The sequence below is a fragment of the Salvelinus fontinalis genome, chromosome 10 (assembly GCF_029448725.1).
Source record: "Salvelinus fontinalis isolate EN_2023a chromosome 10, ASM2944872v1, whole genome shotgun sequence".
NCBI lineage: Eukaryota > Metazoa > Chordata > Actinopteri > Salmoniformes > Salmonidae > Salvelinus > Salvelinus fontinalis.
In genome coordinates, this window is record NC_074674.1 from 38,652,624 (window position 1) to 38,668,239 (window position 15,616).

General features: G+C 47.1%; 1 protein-coding gene across 1 annotated transcript in view; it reads left to right on the forward strand.

The window, feature by feature from the left end:
• Positions 1-5,416: 5,416 nt before the first annotated feature.
• LOC129864131 (protocadherin-16-like) overlaps positions 5,417-15,616 on the forward strand; it is a gene marked incomplete at its 5' end in the record, with an annotated part of 108,503 nt that continues 98,303 nt past the window's right edge. The window contains 6 exon segments of the mRNA XM_055936780.1: positions 5,417-5,880; positions 6,647-7,021; positions 7,899-8,136; positions 8,996-9,183; positions 9,292-9,388; positions 11,709-11,866. Of these exon segments, the coding sequence (XP_055792755.1) occupies positions 5,417-5,880; positions 6,647-7,021; positions 7,899-8,136; positions 8,996-9,183; positions 9,292-9,388; positions 11,709-11,866 (1,520 nt within the window).

A 15,616-nucleotide genomic window follows, 5' to 3' on the forward strand; every position in this document is an offset into this window, starting at 1 on the left:
TCATAAAATGTAACGGTGAGAGTAAACTACACAACTTTTCTGAATCCTAACATCACATTAAACGACTGTCTTTCCTCTGGAATTGTTTTTATGTCCTGCCAACGTAGTGGTGAGCACACTGAACGATGTGACACTGACAGGGGTCACACACACAGAACGATGTGACACTGACAGGGGTCACACACACTGCTAGATTCTTCACTTGGCCGTGAGGATTCTCCGTTGTCTCCGTTCTCACGTTGTCTCTATAAACAACGGATTCTCCGTACCACGATGTCTCTATAAAACAATGGATTCTCTGTACCCCGATGTCCCTCTAAAACAATGGATTCTCCGTACCACGGTGTCTCTATAAAACAATGGATTCTCCGTACCACGGTGTCTCTCTAAAACAATGGATTCTCCGTACCACGATGTCTCTCTAAAACAATGGATTCTCCGTACCACGATGTCCCTCTAAAACAATGGATTCTCTGTACCACGATGTCCCTCTAAAACAATGGATTCTCCGTTCTCACGATGTCCCTCTAAAACAATGGATTCTCCGTACCACGATGTCTCTATAAAACAATGGATTCTCCGTACCACGATGTCCCTCTAAAACAATGGATTCTCTGTACCACGGTGTCTCTCTAAAACAATGGATTCTCCGTACCACGATGTCCCTCTAAAACAATGGATTCTCCGTACCACGATGTCCCTCTAAAACAATGGATTCTCCGTACCACGATGTCTCTCTAAAACAATGGATTCTCCGTACCACGATGTCCCTCTAAAACAATGGATTCTCCGTACCACGGTGTCTCTATAAAACAATGGATTCTCCGTACCACGATGTCTCTCTAAAACAATGGATTCTCCGTACCACGATGTCTCTATAAAACAATGGATTCTCCGTACCACGATGTCTCTATAAATGGATTCTCCGTACCACGTTGTCTCTATAAATGGATTCTCCGTACCACGATGTCTCTATAAATGGATTCTCCGTACCACGATGTCTCTATAAAACAATGGATTCTCCGTACCACGATGTCTCTCTAAAACAATGGATTCTCCGTTCTCACGGTGTCTCTCTAAAACAATGGATTCTCCGTACCACGATGTCTCTCTAAAACAATGGATTCTCCGTACCACGATGTCTCTCTAAAACAATGGATTCTCCGTACCACGATGTCCCTCTAAAACAATGGATTCTCCGTACCACGTTGTCTCTCTAAAACAATGGATTCTCCGTTCTCACGGTGTCTCTCTAAAACAATGGATTCTCCGTACCACGATGTCTCTCTAAAACAATGGATTCTCCGTTCTCACGTTGTCTCTCTAAAACAATGGATTCTCCGTTCTCACGGTGTCTCTCTAAAACAATGGATTCTCCGTACCACGATGTCTCTCTAAAACAATGGATTCTCCGTACCACGATGTCCCTCTAAAACAATGGATTCTCCGTTCTCACGATGTCCCTCTAAAACAATGGATTCTCCGTTCTCACGGTGTCTCTCTAAAACAATGGATTCTCCGTACCACGATGTCTCTATAAAACAATGGATTCTCCGTACCACGGTGTCCCTCTAAAACAATGGATTCTCCGTTCTCACGATGTCCCTCTAAAACAATGGATTCTCCGTTCTCACGATGTCTCTCTAAAACAATGGATTCTCCGTTCTCACGATGTCCCTCTAAAACAATGGATTCTCCGTTCTCACGATGTCCCTCTAAAACAATGGATTCTCCGTACCACGGTGTCTCTCTAAAACAATGGATTCTCCGTACCACGGTGTCTCTCTAAAACAATGGATTCTCTGTACCACGATGTCCCTCTAAAACAATGGATTCTCTGTACCACGATGTCTCTATAAAACAATGGATTCTCTGTACCACGATGTCTCTATAAAACAATGGATTCTCTGTACCCCGTTGTCTCTCTAAAACAATGGATTCTCCGTACCACGATGTCCCTCTAAAACAATGGATTCTCTGTACCACGATGTCTCTATAAAACAATGGATTCTCCGTACCACGATGTCTCTCTAAAACAATGGATTCTCTGTACCCCGTTGTCTCTCTAAAACAATGGATTCTCTGTACCCCGTTGTCTCTCTAAAACAATGGATTCTCTGTACCCCGGTGTCTCTCTAAAACAATGGATTCTCTGTACCCCGGTGTCTCTCTAAAACAATGGATTCTCCGTACCACGTTGTCTCTCTAAAACAATGAAGTGATGATGTGATTAGATTTAATGTGGCTGTGGCTGAAAGCAGCCTCATACCATTTTTTTCAGTCAGACATTCACACTTGCCATACAGGCGTTGACATTTCTAGCCAACCATTTTGAATTGAAGGACATTGCTTGTGAACTTCAGAGCTGTAACATTTCGAACACTTTGACTTTGGTTATAAAGGAAAGTTTAAACGCATACTAGTGGTCATGACCTCAGCTGGAAAGTCGACACGTTCTGGGTGATGTGAAACAACGTCATTATGGCTTCACTGGCTTCCTCTCCAGGCCAGCTCTCATTGGCTAATACTCATCAAACTTCTCAAAACATCTTTATGTCACACGACAATAGAATTTCAGATTCTGTGCCGATAAAATCAAACGTTTGAAAATATCAGAACGTCTGGGACGACTCAAAGACTGGATCGGTAGCCCTCAGATTGCGTCTCTTTACCAGCTCACATTAAACGAAGGTCGGTAACGGCCCACGCGCCCCGAGTAGGCAGCGACATGGGGATTTAGTCTCTGATCTCTAATAAACTTATCTGGGGCAGTTAAATGGTGTAGTGTTTACACACGGCTTAAACAGTTTACCATACTGTTGTTCTGCCTCTGACTAAGTCCCGGGCTTTTATAGTAAAGCCTTGGTCCATGGGTCCAGTCTCACTCTAGCTAAATCGGTTGGCTACAGTGGTTCTCAAACAATGACACATATTGGCTATGAGTTCTGCATACCTCACTATCTGTATAAGACATTCATTGGAGTCTTGGTGTCGTCAGAGAATAGTTATCCTGGTATCCTCAACTCACCTTACGAGTTCTGGTCAGAGAATAGTTACCCTGGTATCCTCAACTCACCTTACGGGTTCTGGTCAGAGAATAGTTACCCTGGTATCCTCAACTCCCCTTACGGGTTCTGGTCAGAGAATAGTTACCCTGGTATCCTCAACTCACCTTACGAGTTCTGGTCAGAGTATGGTTATCCTGCTATCCTCAGCTCACCTTACGAGTTCTTTTCAGAGAATGGTTACCCTGATATCCTCAGCTCACCTTACGGGTTCCGGTCAGAGAATGGTTACCCTGGTATCCTCAGCTCACCTTACGGGTTCTGGTCAGAGAATGGTTATCCTGGTATCCTCAACTCACCTTACGAGTTCTGGTCAGAGAATGGTTACCCTGGTATCCTCAGCTCACCTTACGAGTTCTGGTCAGAGAATGGTTACCCTGGTATCCTCAGCTCACCTTACGGGTTCCGGTCAGAGAATGGTTACCCTGGTATCCTCAGCTCACCTTACGGGTTCCGGTCAGAGAATGGTTACCCTGGTATCCTCAGCTCACCTTACGAGTTCTGGTCACAGAATAGTTACCCTGGTATCCTCAGCTCACCTTACGAGTTCTGGTCAGAGAATAGTTACCCTGGTATCCTCAGCTCACCTTACGAGTTCTGGTCAGAGAATAGTTACCCTGGTATCCTCAGCTCACCTTACGGGTTCCGGTCCGAAGTCGAGGGCCGTTTGGAACCGATCTTAAAATGCCCTCTCTACTCCTTCCTCACCTTTCGGTTGACTGATTTAACGTGGATTTTTTTCCACAAAGAACTCGAGTTGGCTTTTTTGGAATGAACAACTGCAGAATGATTTCTATGAGAGGTGTTTTTGAGTAAGAGTCAGGAGAGAAGTGCTCTCATGTGGAGTGGACTTGAAGTACCCTTATCCCCCCTTCCACTCTAACTGTTTTGTATCTCCTGTCATTGAGACTGTAGCTTTGAATAGGATCCACATCAGCTTTTGTAAAAGCAGCAGATACTCTTCCTGGGATTCACACAAAACACAAAATGTAACAAAAAAAAAACACTGATACACGGATAGACAAGGACAGTCACACATATTTAGAATACAACCGTAAACAAACACTACATCCACTTTCATCATAGCTCTTTTCAGTACAGGAGTTGAATTGGACATTTTGGAATTGACTGTGATTGATGCTCTGTTTGTATTACAGGCTATTAAATGCCTTCTCTGTTTCACACGGGATTAACCACTATGATCCTCCCTCCCTCCCTCCTTACTTTCTTCCTTCCTTCCTCTCCATCCCTCTCCATCCCTCCCCATCCCTCTCCATCCCTCCCCATCCCTCTCCATCCCTCCCCATCCCTCTCCATCCCTCCCCATCCCTCTCCATCCCTCCCCATCCCTCCCCATCCCTCTCCATCCCTCTCCATCCCTCCATCCCTCTCCATCCCTCCATCCCTCTCCATCCCTCCATCCCTCTCCATCCCTCCATCCCTCCCCATCCCTCTCCATCCCTCCATCCCTCCCCATCCCTCCCCATCCCTCCCCATCCCTCCCCATCCCTCTCCATCCCTCCATCCCTATCCATCCCTCCATCCCTCCATCCCTCTCCATCCCTCTCCATCCCTCCCCATCCCTCCCATCCCTCCATACCTCCATCCCTCTCCATCCCTCTCCATCCCTCCCCATCCCTCTCCATCCCTCCCCATCCCTCCCCATCCCTCTCCATCCCTCCCCATCCCTCTCCATCCCTCTCCATCCCTCCCCATCCCTCTCCATCCCTCTCCATCCCTCCCCATCCCTCCATCCCTCCATACCTCCATCCCTCCCCATCCCTCCCCATCCCTCTCCATCCCTCCATTCCTCTCCATCCCTCCCCATCCCTCCATTCCTCCATACCTCCATACCTCCCCATCCCTCCCCATCCCTCCATACCTCCATCCCTCCCCATCCCTCCCCATCCCTCCATACCTCCATCCCTCCCCATTCCTCCCCATCCCTCTCCATCCCTCCATACCTCCATCCCTCCCCATCCCTCCCCATCCCTCCCCATCCCTCCATACCTCCATCCCTCCCCATCCCTCTCCATCCCTCCATTCCTCTCCATCCCTCCCCATCCCTCCCCATCCCTCCATCCCTCCATACCTCCATTCCTCCCCATCCCTCCATCCCTCCATACCTCCATCCCTCCCCATCCCTCCATACCTCCATCCCTCCCCATCCCTCCGTCCCTCCATACCCCCATCCCTCCCCATCCCTCCCCATCCCTCCATCCCTCCATACCTCCATCCCTCCCCATCCCTCCCCATCCCTCCATCCCTCCATACCCCCATCCCTCCCCATCCCTCCCCATCCCCCTCCATCCCTCCCCATCCCTCCCCATCCCTCCCCATCCCTCTCTTAGGTCATTCCCAGGACATCTCGTATTCCATCTCATCAGGGGATCCAGATGGTTATTTCACCATGGACTCTACCTCCGGGGCGCTCCGTTCCTCTGTCCCTCTGGATCACGAGGCCTGTCCCAGTCTCGACCTCGAAGTCCAGGCTCGCTACGGCTCGCCGCCCGCCTACGGAACCACACGCGTACGCATCACCATCTCAGACGTCAATGACAACTATCCCTCCTTCCTTCCCTCCTCCTCCGAATCCCTCCTTCTCCCGGAGGTGACTAAAATGGGAACGGTGGTGTACCGTGTTCAGGCCACCGACCGGGACTCTGGTCCAAACGGTCAGCTGAGTTTTGACCTGGTCTCGATCGGCACGGGGGGCAGTAGCGGTCAAAGGATGTTTGGCGTGGACCGGGGAAGCGGGGAGCTGAAGCTGATTGGTGGACTGAACTATGAAAGTGTTCCGCGCTACGACCTACAGGTTAGGGCGATTTTCAAATCTAATGTAGATAAAATAGTAAAATAAACTCCCAAATAAAGTTTTTATTTGAAGAATGTACCAACAGGGCCGTCATATGTACTATATTAAATTAGATTATTCCTTGATCTTCTCTCTCTCCCCCCTCCTCCCTCCCTGCCTCCCTGCCTCCCTCCCTCCCCCTCCTCCCTCCCTCCCCCTCCTCCTCCCTCCATCCCTCCCTCCCTCCCTGCCCCCTTCTTGCTTCCCTCCCTCCCTGTCCCCCTCCTCTCTGCCTCCCTCCCTCCTGCCTCCCTCCCTCCCTCCCTGCCTCCCTCCCTCCCTCCATCCATCCCCCCCTCGCCTCCCTGCCCCCCTCCTCCCTCCCTCCCTCCCTGCCTCCCTCCCTCCCTCCCTGCCCCCTTCTTGCTTCCCTCCCTCCCTGTCCCCCTCCTCTCTGCCTCCCTCCCTCCTGCCTTCCCCCCTCCCTCCCTGCCTCCCTCCCTCCCTCCCTCCATCCATCCCCTCCTCGCCTCCCTGCCCCCCTCCTCCCTCCCTCCCTCCCTCCCTGCCTCCCTCCCTCCCTCCCCCTCCATCCATCCCTCCCTCCCTGCCTCCCTCCCTCCCTGCCTCCCTCCCTGCCTCCCTCCCTGCCCCCCCTCCATCCATCCATCCCTCCCTCCCCGCCTCCCTCCCCGCCTCCCTCCCTCCCTGCCTCCCTGCCCCCCTCCTCTCTGCCTCCCTCCCTCCCTGCCCCCCTCCTCCCTGCCTCCCTCCCCCCTCCTCCCAGGTGGTAGCTAAAGATGGTGGAGCCCCCCAGCTCAGCTCTACCTTCACGTTAGTTGTACATGTCCAGGCTCAGGATGCGCAGGGCCCCGCATTCGACACGCTAACCTACCGCGTGGAGCTACAGGAGAACACGCCTCTAAAGACACGCTTCCTACAGGTCCGCGCCCTTAACAGAGAGGCTGCTGGGAACGGCGGTAGCTCCGCCTCTTCCTCCTCCTCTTCCTCCGTGTCGTACAGACTGCATCCGGACGGTGACGCGGCAGGGTTCGGGATCGCCCCAGATAGTGGGTGGTTGTATGTTCGTAGCTCTCTGGACCGGGAGGCTAAGGACATGTATCTATTGACGGTGTTGGCTACCTCTGGACCGGGAGGGCAGGTGAGGAACACAGCAGTTTAGGACATACGATCAGTCTTATTTTACCTTCATGTAGACTTGTGGTTTACCTTCATGTAGACTTGTGGTTTACCTTCATGTAGACTTGTGGTTTACCTTCATGTAGACTTGTGGTTTACCTTCATGTAGACTTGTGGTTTACCTTCATGTAGACTTGTGGTTTACCTTCATGTAGACTTGTGGTTTACCTTCATGTAGACTTGTGGTTTACCTTCATGTAGACTTGTGGTTTACTTTCATGTAGACTTGTGGTTTACCTTCATGTAGACTTGTGGTTTACCTTCATGTAGACTTGTGGTTTACCTTCATGTAGACTTGTGGTTTACCTTCATGTAGACTTGTGGTTTACCTTCATGTAGACTTGTGGTTTACCTTCATGTAGACTTGTGGTTTACCTTCATGTAGACTTGTGGTTTACCTTCATGTAGACTTGTGGTTTACCTTCATGTAGACTTGTGGTTTACCTTCATGTAGACTTGTGGTTTACCTTCATGTAGACTTGTGGTTTACTTTCATGTAGACTTGTGGTTTACCTTCATGTAGACTTGTGGTTTACCTTCATGTAGACTTGTGGTTTACCTTCATGTAGACTTGTGGTTTACCTTCATGTAGACTTGTGGTTTACCTTCATGTAGACTTGTGGTTTACCTTCATGTAGACTTGTGGTTTACCTTCATGTAGACTTGTGGTTTACCTTCATGTAGACTTGTGGTTTACCTTCATGTAGACTTGTGGTTTACCTTCTCCATTGCTTAGTCTGTCTGCGAGACTGGTTTAGAGACCCGTGTACAACACATAGAACACACAGGTTTCGTCTAACATATCTTCATCTACTGTATGTTAATTCTCTTCTGCGCAGGGGGTGGCTGGGGCGGGCAGGACTGGCAGTGCCACGGTGAGGGTCTCTGTGACGGATGAGAACGACAACAGTCCCCGTCTGAGTCAGGAGAGGGTGTTTCTGGCTGTGAGAGAGAACCTTCCGGCGGGTACGGGGTTCGGCCACGTGTCGGCTACCGACAGAGACGCAGGACTGAACGCCAGACTGACCTTCAGACTCCTGCACACTGACAGACACTTCCAGATCAACGCAAACACAGGTGAGGAACACCACGGGTGTACAAGTACGAGTGCTGATCTGGGATCTGTCCATATTAATCTAATTAATTGTGATCTAAAAATAAAAAAAGGCAGAACTGGTCCTAGATCAGCCCTCCTGCTATGAGCTGCTTTATGAATACGGGCCCAGGACTTACTGAGATTGTTAGTTGACCTGGCAGCAGACATGTAGATCAACTCTGTAGATAAACAGTAGTCATTTAAACCTGTCTAATGTGTGTCTATCCTACTGTCCTTGTGTTCCTTTACTTTAACTCTCTCTAACCTCCATTCTCCCTCTATCTTTTATTATCTCTCTCTCTCTCTCTCTCTCTCTCTCTCTCTCTCTCTCTCTCTCTCTCTCTCTCTCTCTCTCTCCCCCCTTCCTTGCTCTCTCTCTGTCTCTCTGTCTCTCTGTCTCTCTGTCTCTCTCTCTCTCTCTCTCTCTCTCTCTCTCTCACTCTCTCTCTCTCTCTCACTCTCTCTCTCTCTCTCTCACTCACTCACTCTCTCTTTCTCTCTCTCTTTCTCTCCTTCCCTTCCTCTTCATCTCTCTCTCTCGCCCCCCCTCCCCCCCTCCCCCTCTCTCGCCCCCCCTCCCCCTCTCTTCCTCTCTCTCCTTCCCTCCATCTTCGTCTCTCTCTCTCTCTCTCTCTCTCTCTATCTCCCTCTCTCTCCTTCCCTCCCTCTTCGTCTCTCTCTCTCTCTCTCTCTTTCTCTCTCGCTCTCGCTCTTGCTCTCCCTCTCTCGCTCTCTTGGTGTCTCTCTTTTTCTCTCGTTCCCTCCCTCTTCATCTTTCTCTCTCTCTCTCTCCCTCCTCGTCTCTCTCTCTCTCTCCCTCCTCCCTCTCTCTCTCTCTAGGTGAGATCAGTACTAGGTTATCTCTAGACAGAGAGCAGCAGTCTAGCTACCAGCTGGTGGTTGTGGTACAAGACGGAGGCACGCCCCCTCGCAGCGCTACGGGTACTGCCCACATCACCGTATTGGATGAGAACGACAACGCCCCTGTCTTTAGCCACGCCCACCCCGACAGGGAACTGCTCATACAGGTAAGAGAGGGACGTCCAATCCCAAATTGCATCCCTTACACCAGGGTTGGACAAACGTTTTGGCTCGAGGGCAGATTAATAATACTCTCTCTCTCTCTCTCTCTGTAGATGATGGAGGAATCCCAGCCTGGTACAGTCTTGGGGACAGTAACAGCTAAAGATCCTGATGAGGGAGAGAACGGAACAATCCATTACTCACTGTCAGGTAAGACTTAACAAACACCCACACACCCAATTGTCATACTTGAGTTAAAGTAAAGATACATTAATAATAGAAAATGACTCAAGTAAAAGTGAAAGTCAACCAGTAAATTATTACTTGAGTAAAAGTTTTTTTTTGTATTAAATATACTTAAGTATTAAAAGTAAAAGTATAAAATATATTATATTAAGCAAAGCAGACATCATTTACAAACGAAACATGTGTTTAGTGAGTCGGGTGGATAAGAGGCAGTAGGGATGACCAGGAACATGTGTTTAGTGAGTCGGGTGGATAAGAGGCAGTAGGGATAACCAGGGACATGTGTTTAGTGAGTCGGGTGGATGAGGCAGTAGGGATAACCAGGGACATGTGTTTAGTGAGTCGGGTGGATAAGAGGCAGTAGGGATAACCAGGGACATGTGTTTAGTGAGTCGGGTGGATAAGAGGCATAGGGATAACCAGGAATGTTATTTTGATGTTTGAATTGGACCATTTTCCTGTTCTGTTAAAACTTCTTATGGCTGCATCCCGCTACCGGGATCGATATGACAGCAGCCAGTGAAAGTGCAGTGCGCCAAATTCAAACAACAGAAATCTCATAATTAAAATTCCTCAAACATACATGTGTCTTATATAATTTTAAAGGTAATCTTGTTGTTAATCCCACAAAAGTCTCCGATTTCAAATATGCTTTTCAGCGAAAGCACTACAAACGATTATGTTAGGTCACCACCAAACCACAATAAGCCCAGCCATTTTTCCAGCGAAAGATAGCTTTCACAAAAAGCAGAAATAGAGATGAAATTAATCACTAACCTTTGATTATCTTCATCAGATGACACTCATAGGACTTCATGTTACACAATACATGATGCATGTTTTGTTTGATCAAGTTCATGTTTATAACAAAAAATCTGAGTTTACATTGGTGCGTTACATTCACTAGTTCCAAAAACATCAAGTGATTTTGCATAGCCACATCGTTTCAACAGAAATACTCATCATAAATGTAAATGATAATACAAGTTATACACATAGAATTATAGATATACCTCTCCTTAATGCAACCGCTGTCTCAGATTTAAAAAAAACTTTACGGAAAAAGCAAATCATGCAATAATCTGAGACGGAGCTCAGAACAATAGCCAAATTAGCCGCCATGTTGGGGTTAACAGAAACCAGAAAATACATGATAAATGTTCCCTTACCTTTGATGAACTTCATCAGAATGCAGTCCTAGGAATCCCAGGTCCACAATAAATGCTTGATTTGTTCGATAATGTCCGTTATTTATGTCCAATTAGCTACTTTGGTTAGCGCGTTAGCGGTAAACAATTCCAAAGTCACAAAGCGCATCCACTATAACGTGACGAAATGTCCAAAAGTTCCGTAACAGTCAGTAGAAACATGTCAAACGATGTATTGAATCAATCTTTATAATGTTGTTAACATACATCTTGAATAACGTTCCAACCGGATAATTAGATTGACTTCAGATGAGCGGTGGAACGGAGGTCCTCCTCATGTGAATGCGCATGTAAAAGCATGGTCAGCTCGTGGCAGTGATTACTCATTCCTGTCTCCTTCGGCCCCCGTTCACATTAGAGTCATCAGACAAAGTTCTATTGACTGTTGACATCTAGTGGAAGCCGTAGGAAGTGAAAACTCATCAATATCTCGCTGTAATTTCAATGAGAGCTTGGTGGAAAATCTGCCACCTCAGAAACAATTCAAACAGGAATTGGAACTTCTCAGGTTTTTGCCTGCCATATGAGTTCTGTTATACTCACAGACATAATTCAAACAGTTTTAGAAACTTCAGTGTTTTCTATCCAATATGAATAATACCATGCATATATTAGCAACTGGGACTGAGGAGCAGGCAGTTTGCTATGGGCACCTCTGTGCACCTTTCATCCAAGCTACTCAATACTGCCCCTGCAGCCATAAGAAGTTTTAAGCATTCAAAATGTAACTAGTACTTTTGGGTGTCAGGGAAAATGTATTAGTGTATAATCAACGTACATTAATTTACTTTTGTATTTTTATCCGACCTTCGACCTAAATCCAATTACATTGTTTTCGATTTTTTGGGGGTTGATTTCACTTTGAATGATTAAATAATTTGAGTTAGTTGACGACAAAATCAAAAGTAGACATTGAACTGACATCTTTACCCAGTGGGTTGAGACGATATTATCCATGTTGGATAACGTGTCTCACTTTCATAGAAAGAGATACATATTGTCTGTGTATCATGTGTATTTAGCCGTTTTAGTTGTAACTCTACAGGAGATCTCTGTGTCTGGTTTGTCCTGTCCAGGTTCCAGAGTGGAGTGCTTCTCATTGAACCCCACCACAGGAGAACTGCGTTACTCGTCCTCTCTGAGACACGGTGAGATGACTGAGTACAACCTGACGGTGTCGGCTTCTGACCTCGGCACACCTCCACACACCTCCACCTGTCCCCTACGCATTCAGGTAACACACCTCCACACACATTTCTACCTGTCCCCTACGCATTCAGGTAACGCACCGACACACACACACACACACACACACACATGTAACGGATGTGAAATGGCTAGCTAGTTAGCGGGTGCGCGCTAGTAGCATTTCAATCAGTTACGTCACTTGCTCTGAGACATTAATAGGACAGGGGTGCCGCTAGCGGCACTCCTCCCACACTCCATTGAAAAGGCAGAGCGGCAAATTCAAAAAATACATTTTTTTTTAATATTTAACTTTCACACATTAACAAGTCCAATAAAGCATATGAAAGGCAGACATCTTGTGAATCTAGCCAACATGTCCGATTTTTAAAATGTTTTACAGGGAAGACAAAATATGTAAATCTATTAGCTAACCACCTTAGCAAAAGACACCACTTTCTAACACCAATCAGTTTTTACGTCCATCACCAGCTATCACTAATTCGACCAAATGAAGATATATATAGCCACTAACCAAGAAACAACTTCCTAAGATGACAGTCTGATAACATATTTATTGTATAGCATATGTTTTTTTTTTAAATGTGCATATTTATGGTATAAATCAGAAATTACATTTCAGCTACACTCAAAAATGGCACCGAAAGCAGCCATAACATTTACAGACACCAACATCAAATACCTAATTACTCCTCATAAAACATTTCTGAGAAATACATACTGTGCAGCAATTGAAAAACAGGATTCTTGTGATTCCAGACAATATTTCCGATTTATGAAATGTTTTACATCGAAAACTAAATGTAGCGCTAAATTAGCATAGCCACGCCAGACAGACACACTTCGGCGCGCGCGACCAGTTGACATGCACGACAGATATATGAAATAACATTATAAATTTGGTCTTACTTTGGCTGATCTTTCATCAGAATGTTGATCAAGTTGTCCTTAGTCCAGAAGAGTCGTTCAATCCATTCAGAATGGCAACTTTCCATCTTCATTTAGCAGGGGTACTAGTCGAGTGGCATGGATCTCTCCAACGTAAACAAAGGAAACATTACGGAACACGGCAAAACTCCCGAAAAAATTCAAATAATCTGATTAAACTATATTGAAAAAACATACATTACGATGACATGGTCTCATTTATCAAATCAAATCCGAGCTGGAGATAGTTCATATCAGAAACGGCAGCAAAACAAAACATGATATCTCTCCCAAGTCGCGCGCTTCTGACTTCCTGAAATTGACGGTCACGCCAAAGAAATAGGTCTTATTTCACGTCAGAACAAGATAAACGCAAGATTTCTCTTCTGACGTCCTCTTGACACCCAGAGGAAGGCGTACGAGGTGTGTTTCGGGTCATAGTTGGCATGACCATGTATAGGCAGAGCGTTGAAGCGAGCATAAACATCTTGCATTTTACTTCCTGGTCGGGGAAAGTGCTGCCAAAGGACTTGTGTTCCCCTCAGAGAAAAAATTAAAACGGTTTTAGAAACTATAGACTCTTTTCTATCCGATAGTATTAACAATATACATATTGTAAGAGCAAAAATATATTAGGAGGCCGTTTGAAAATTAGCACATATTTTCCAGTTTTTCCAAAACGCCCCCTATAGCCCCTAACAGGTTAAGTAGGGTTGCCCCTTGCTCTGCAAGAGCCGCGGCCTTTGTGGAGCGATGGGTAACGATGCTTCGTGGGCAACCGTTGTTGATGTGTGCAGAGGTTCCCTGGTTCGCGCCCGTGTCTGGGCGAGGGGACGACGTAAAGTTATACTGTTACATTGATGCTGTTGACCCGGATCACTGGTTGCTGCGGAAAAGGAGGAGGTTGAAAGGGGGGTGAGTGTAACGGATGTGAAATGGCTAGCTAGTTAGCGGGTGCGCGCTAGTAGCATTTCAATCAGTTACGTCACTTGCTCTGAGACATTAAGTAGGGTTGCCCCTTGCTCTGCAAGGGCCGCGGCTTTTGTGGAGCGATGGGTAACGCTGCTTCGTGGGTGACTGTTGTCGATGTGTGCAGAGGGTCCCTGGTTCGCGCCCGTGTCGGGGCGAGGGGACGACGTAAAGTTATACTGTTACACACACACACACACACACACACACACACACACACACACACATAACCCATTAATCTACCTGAGAGTTGTCCTTCTGCGTCAGTCTTTCTGAACTCGCACAGTCGGATGCTCTTGCCATTGCTCTAGTCCAGCCCTAACACACCTGATTCACCGGATTCACCGGATTCACTTGATTCACCTGATTCACCTGATTCACTTGATTCACTTGATTCACCTGATTCACCTGATTCACTTGATTCACCTGATTCACCTGATTCACTTGATTCACCTGATTCACCTGATTCACCTGATTCACTTGATTCACCTGATTCACCTGATTCACCTGATTCACCTGATTCAACTAGGGGTGTCCTAGGAAACACTGCTCTGTATCAATAAATCAGGAATTCACCTCCAATAATGTCTGTCTGTCTGTCTGCGCACGTACACCCCATTAAACTGATACAGGTTCAGATGATTTACTTAAACCTCCAGTGGTTAACGCTAGTGGTGTGTTAAGGTTAGGACTGGGGACTGGGTAATCTGATCCTAGATATGTGGTTACGCCTGTCAGCATTAGCAGTGCTACTTTGCTCTGCGTGACTGGCAGTACGATCACAGACACACACCGCACAGACACACACACACACACACACACATCACACACACACACACAAACGCACGCACGCACGCACGCACGCACGCACGCACGCACACACACACACACACACACACACACACACACACACACACACACACACACACACACACACACACACACACACACACACACACCACACACACACACCCACACCCAAACACACACACACACACACACACACATATACACACACACACACACCACACACACACGCATGACTTGGGGTACTCTGCTCTGTGTGTCTGGCAGTAAGATCACACACACACCACCACACACACACTCATGACTTGGGGTGCTCTGTGTGTCTGCTGTGGTTGTCTAAATGTCCTTTAAACCCATCTCTCCCTGTCCCAAACAGCCCTCTATTACCTAAGGCCCTGGTCAACAGAAGTGCACTATCTAGGGAATAGGGAGCTGTTTGGGACATTACACTAAATCGCTGCCTCATGTTAATTATCATGACTCTTTTCCTCCACTGGTCTTCAGATATTTACACTATGCAGACATCAGAGGAAATGGGAATATTATTGCCAGTCAGCTGCAAAAGCTCTGATGTGTTTTACACACACACACACACACACACACACACACACACACACACACACACACACACACACACACACACACACACACACACACACACACACACACACACACACACACACACACACCACATACATTTGTTCCCCGTCTGTGTGTTGCTGAGTCATCAGGCAGATCGCTCAAGAGTGACTTCTACCTCTATTGTTTTCCTGAGGAGGTCGGAAAATGCCTTCAAAACCCCAACACTATTACCATCCCCACCACTAGGGTCAACACTATTACCATCCCAAACACTATTACCATCCCCACCACTAGGGTCAACACTATTACCATCCCCAACACTATTACCATCCCCACCACTAGGGTCAACACTATTACCATCCCCACCACTAGGATCAACACTATTACCATCCCCATCACTAGGGTCAACACTATTACCATCCCCACCACTAGGGTCAACACTTTTACCATCCCCACCACTAGGGTCAACACTATTACCATCCCCAACACTATT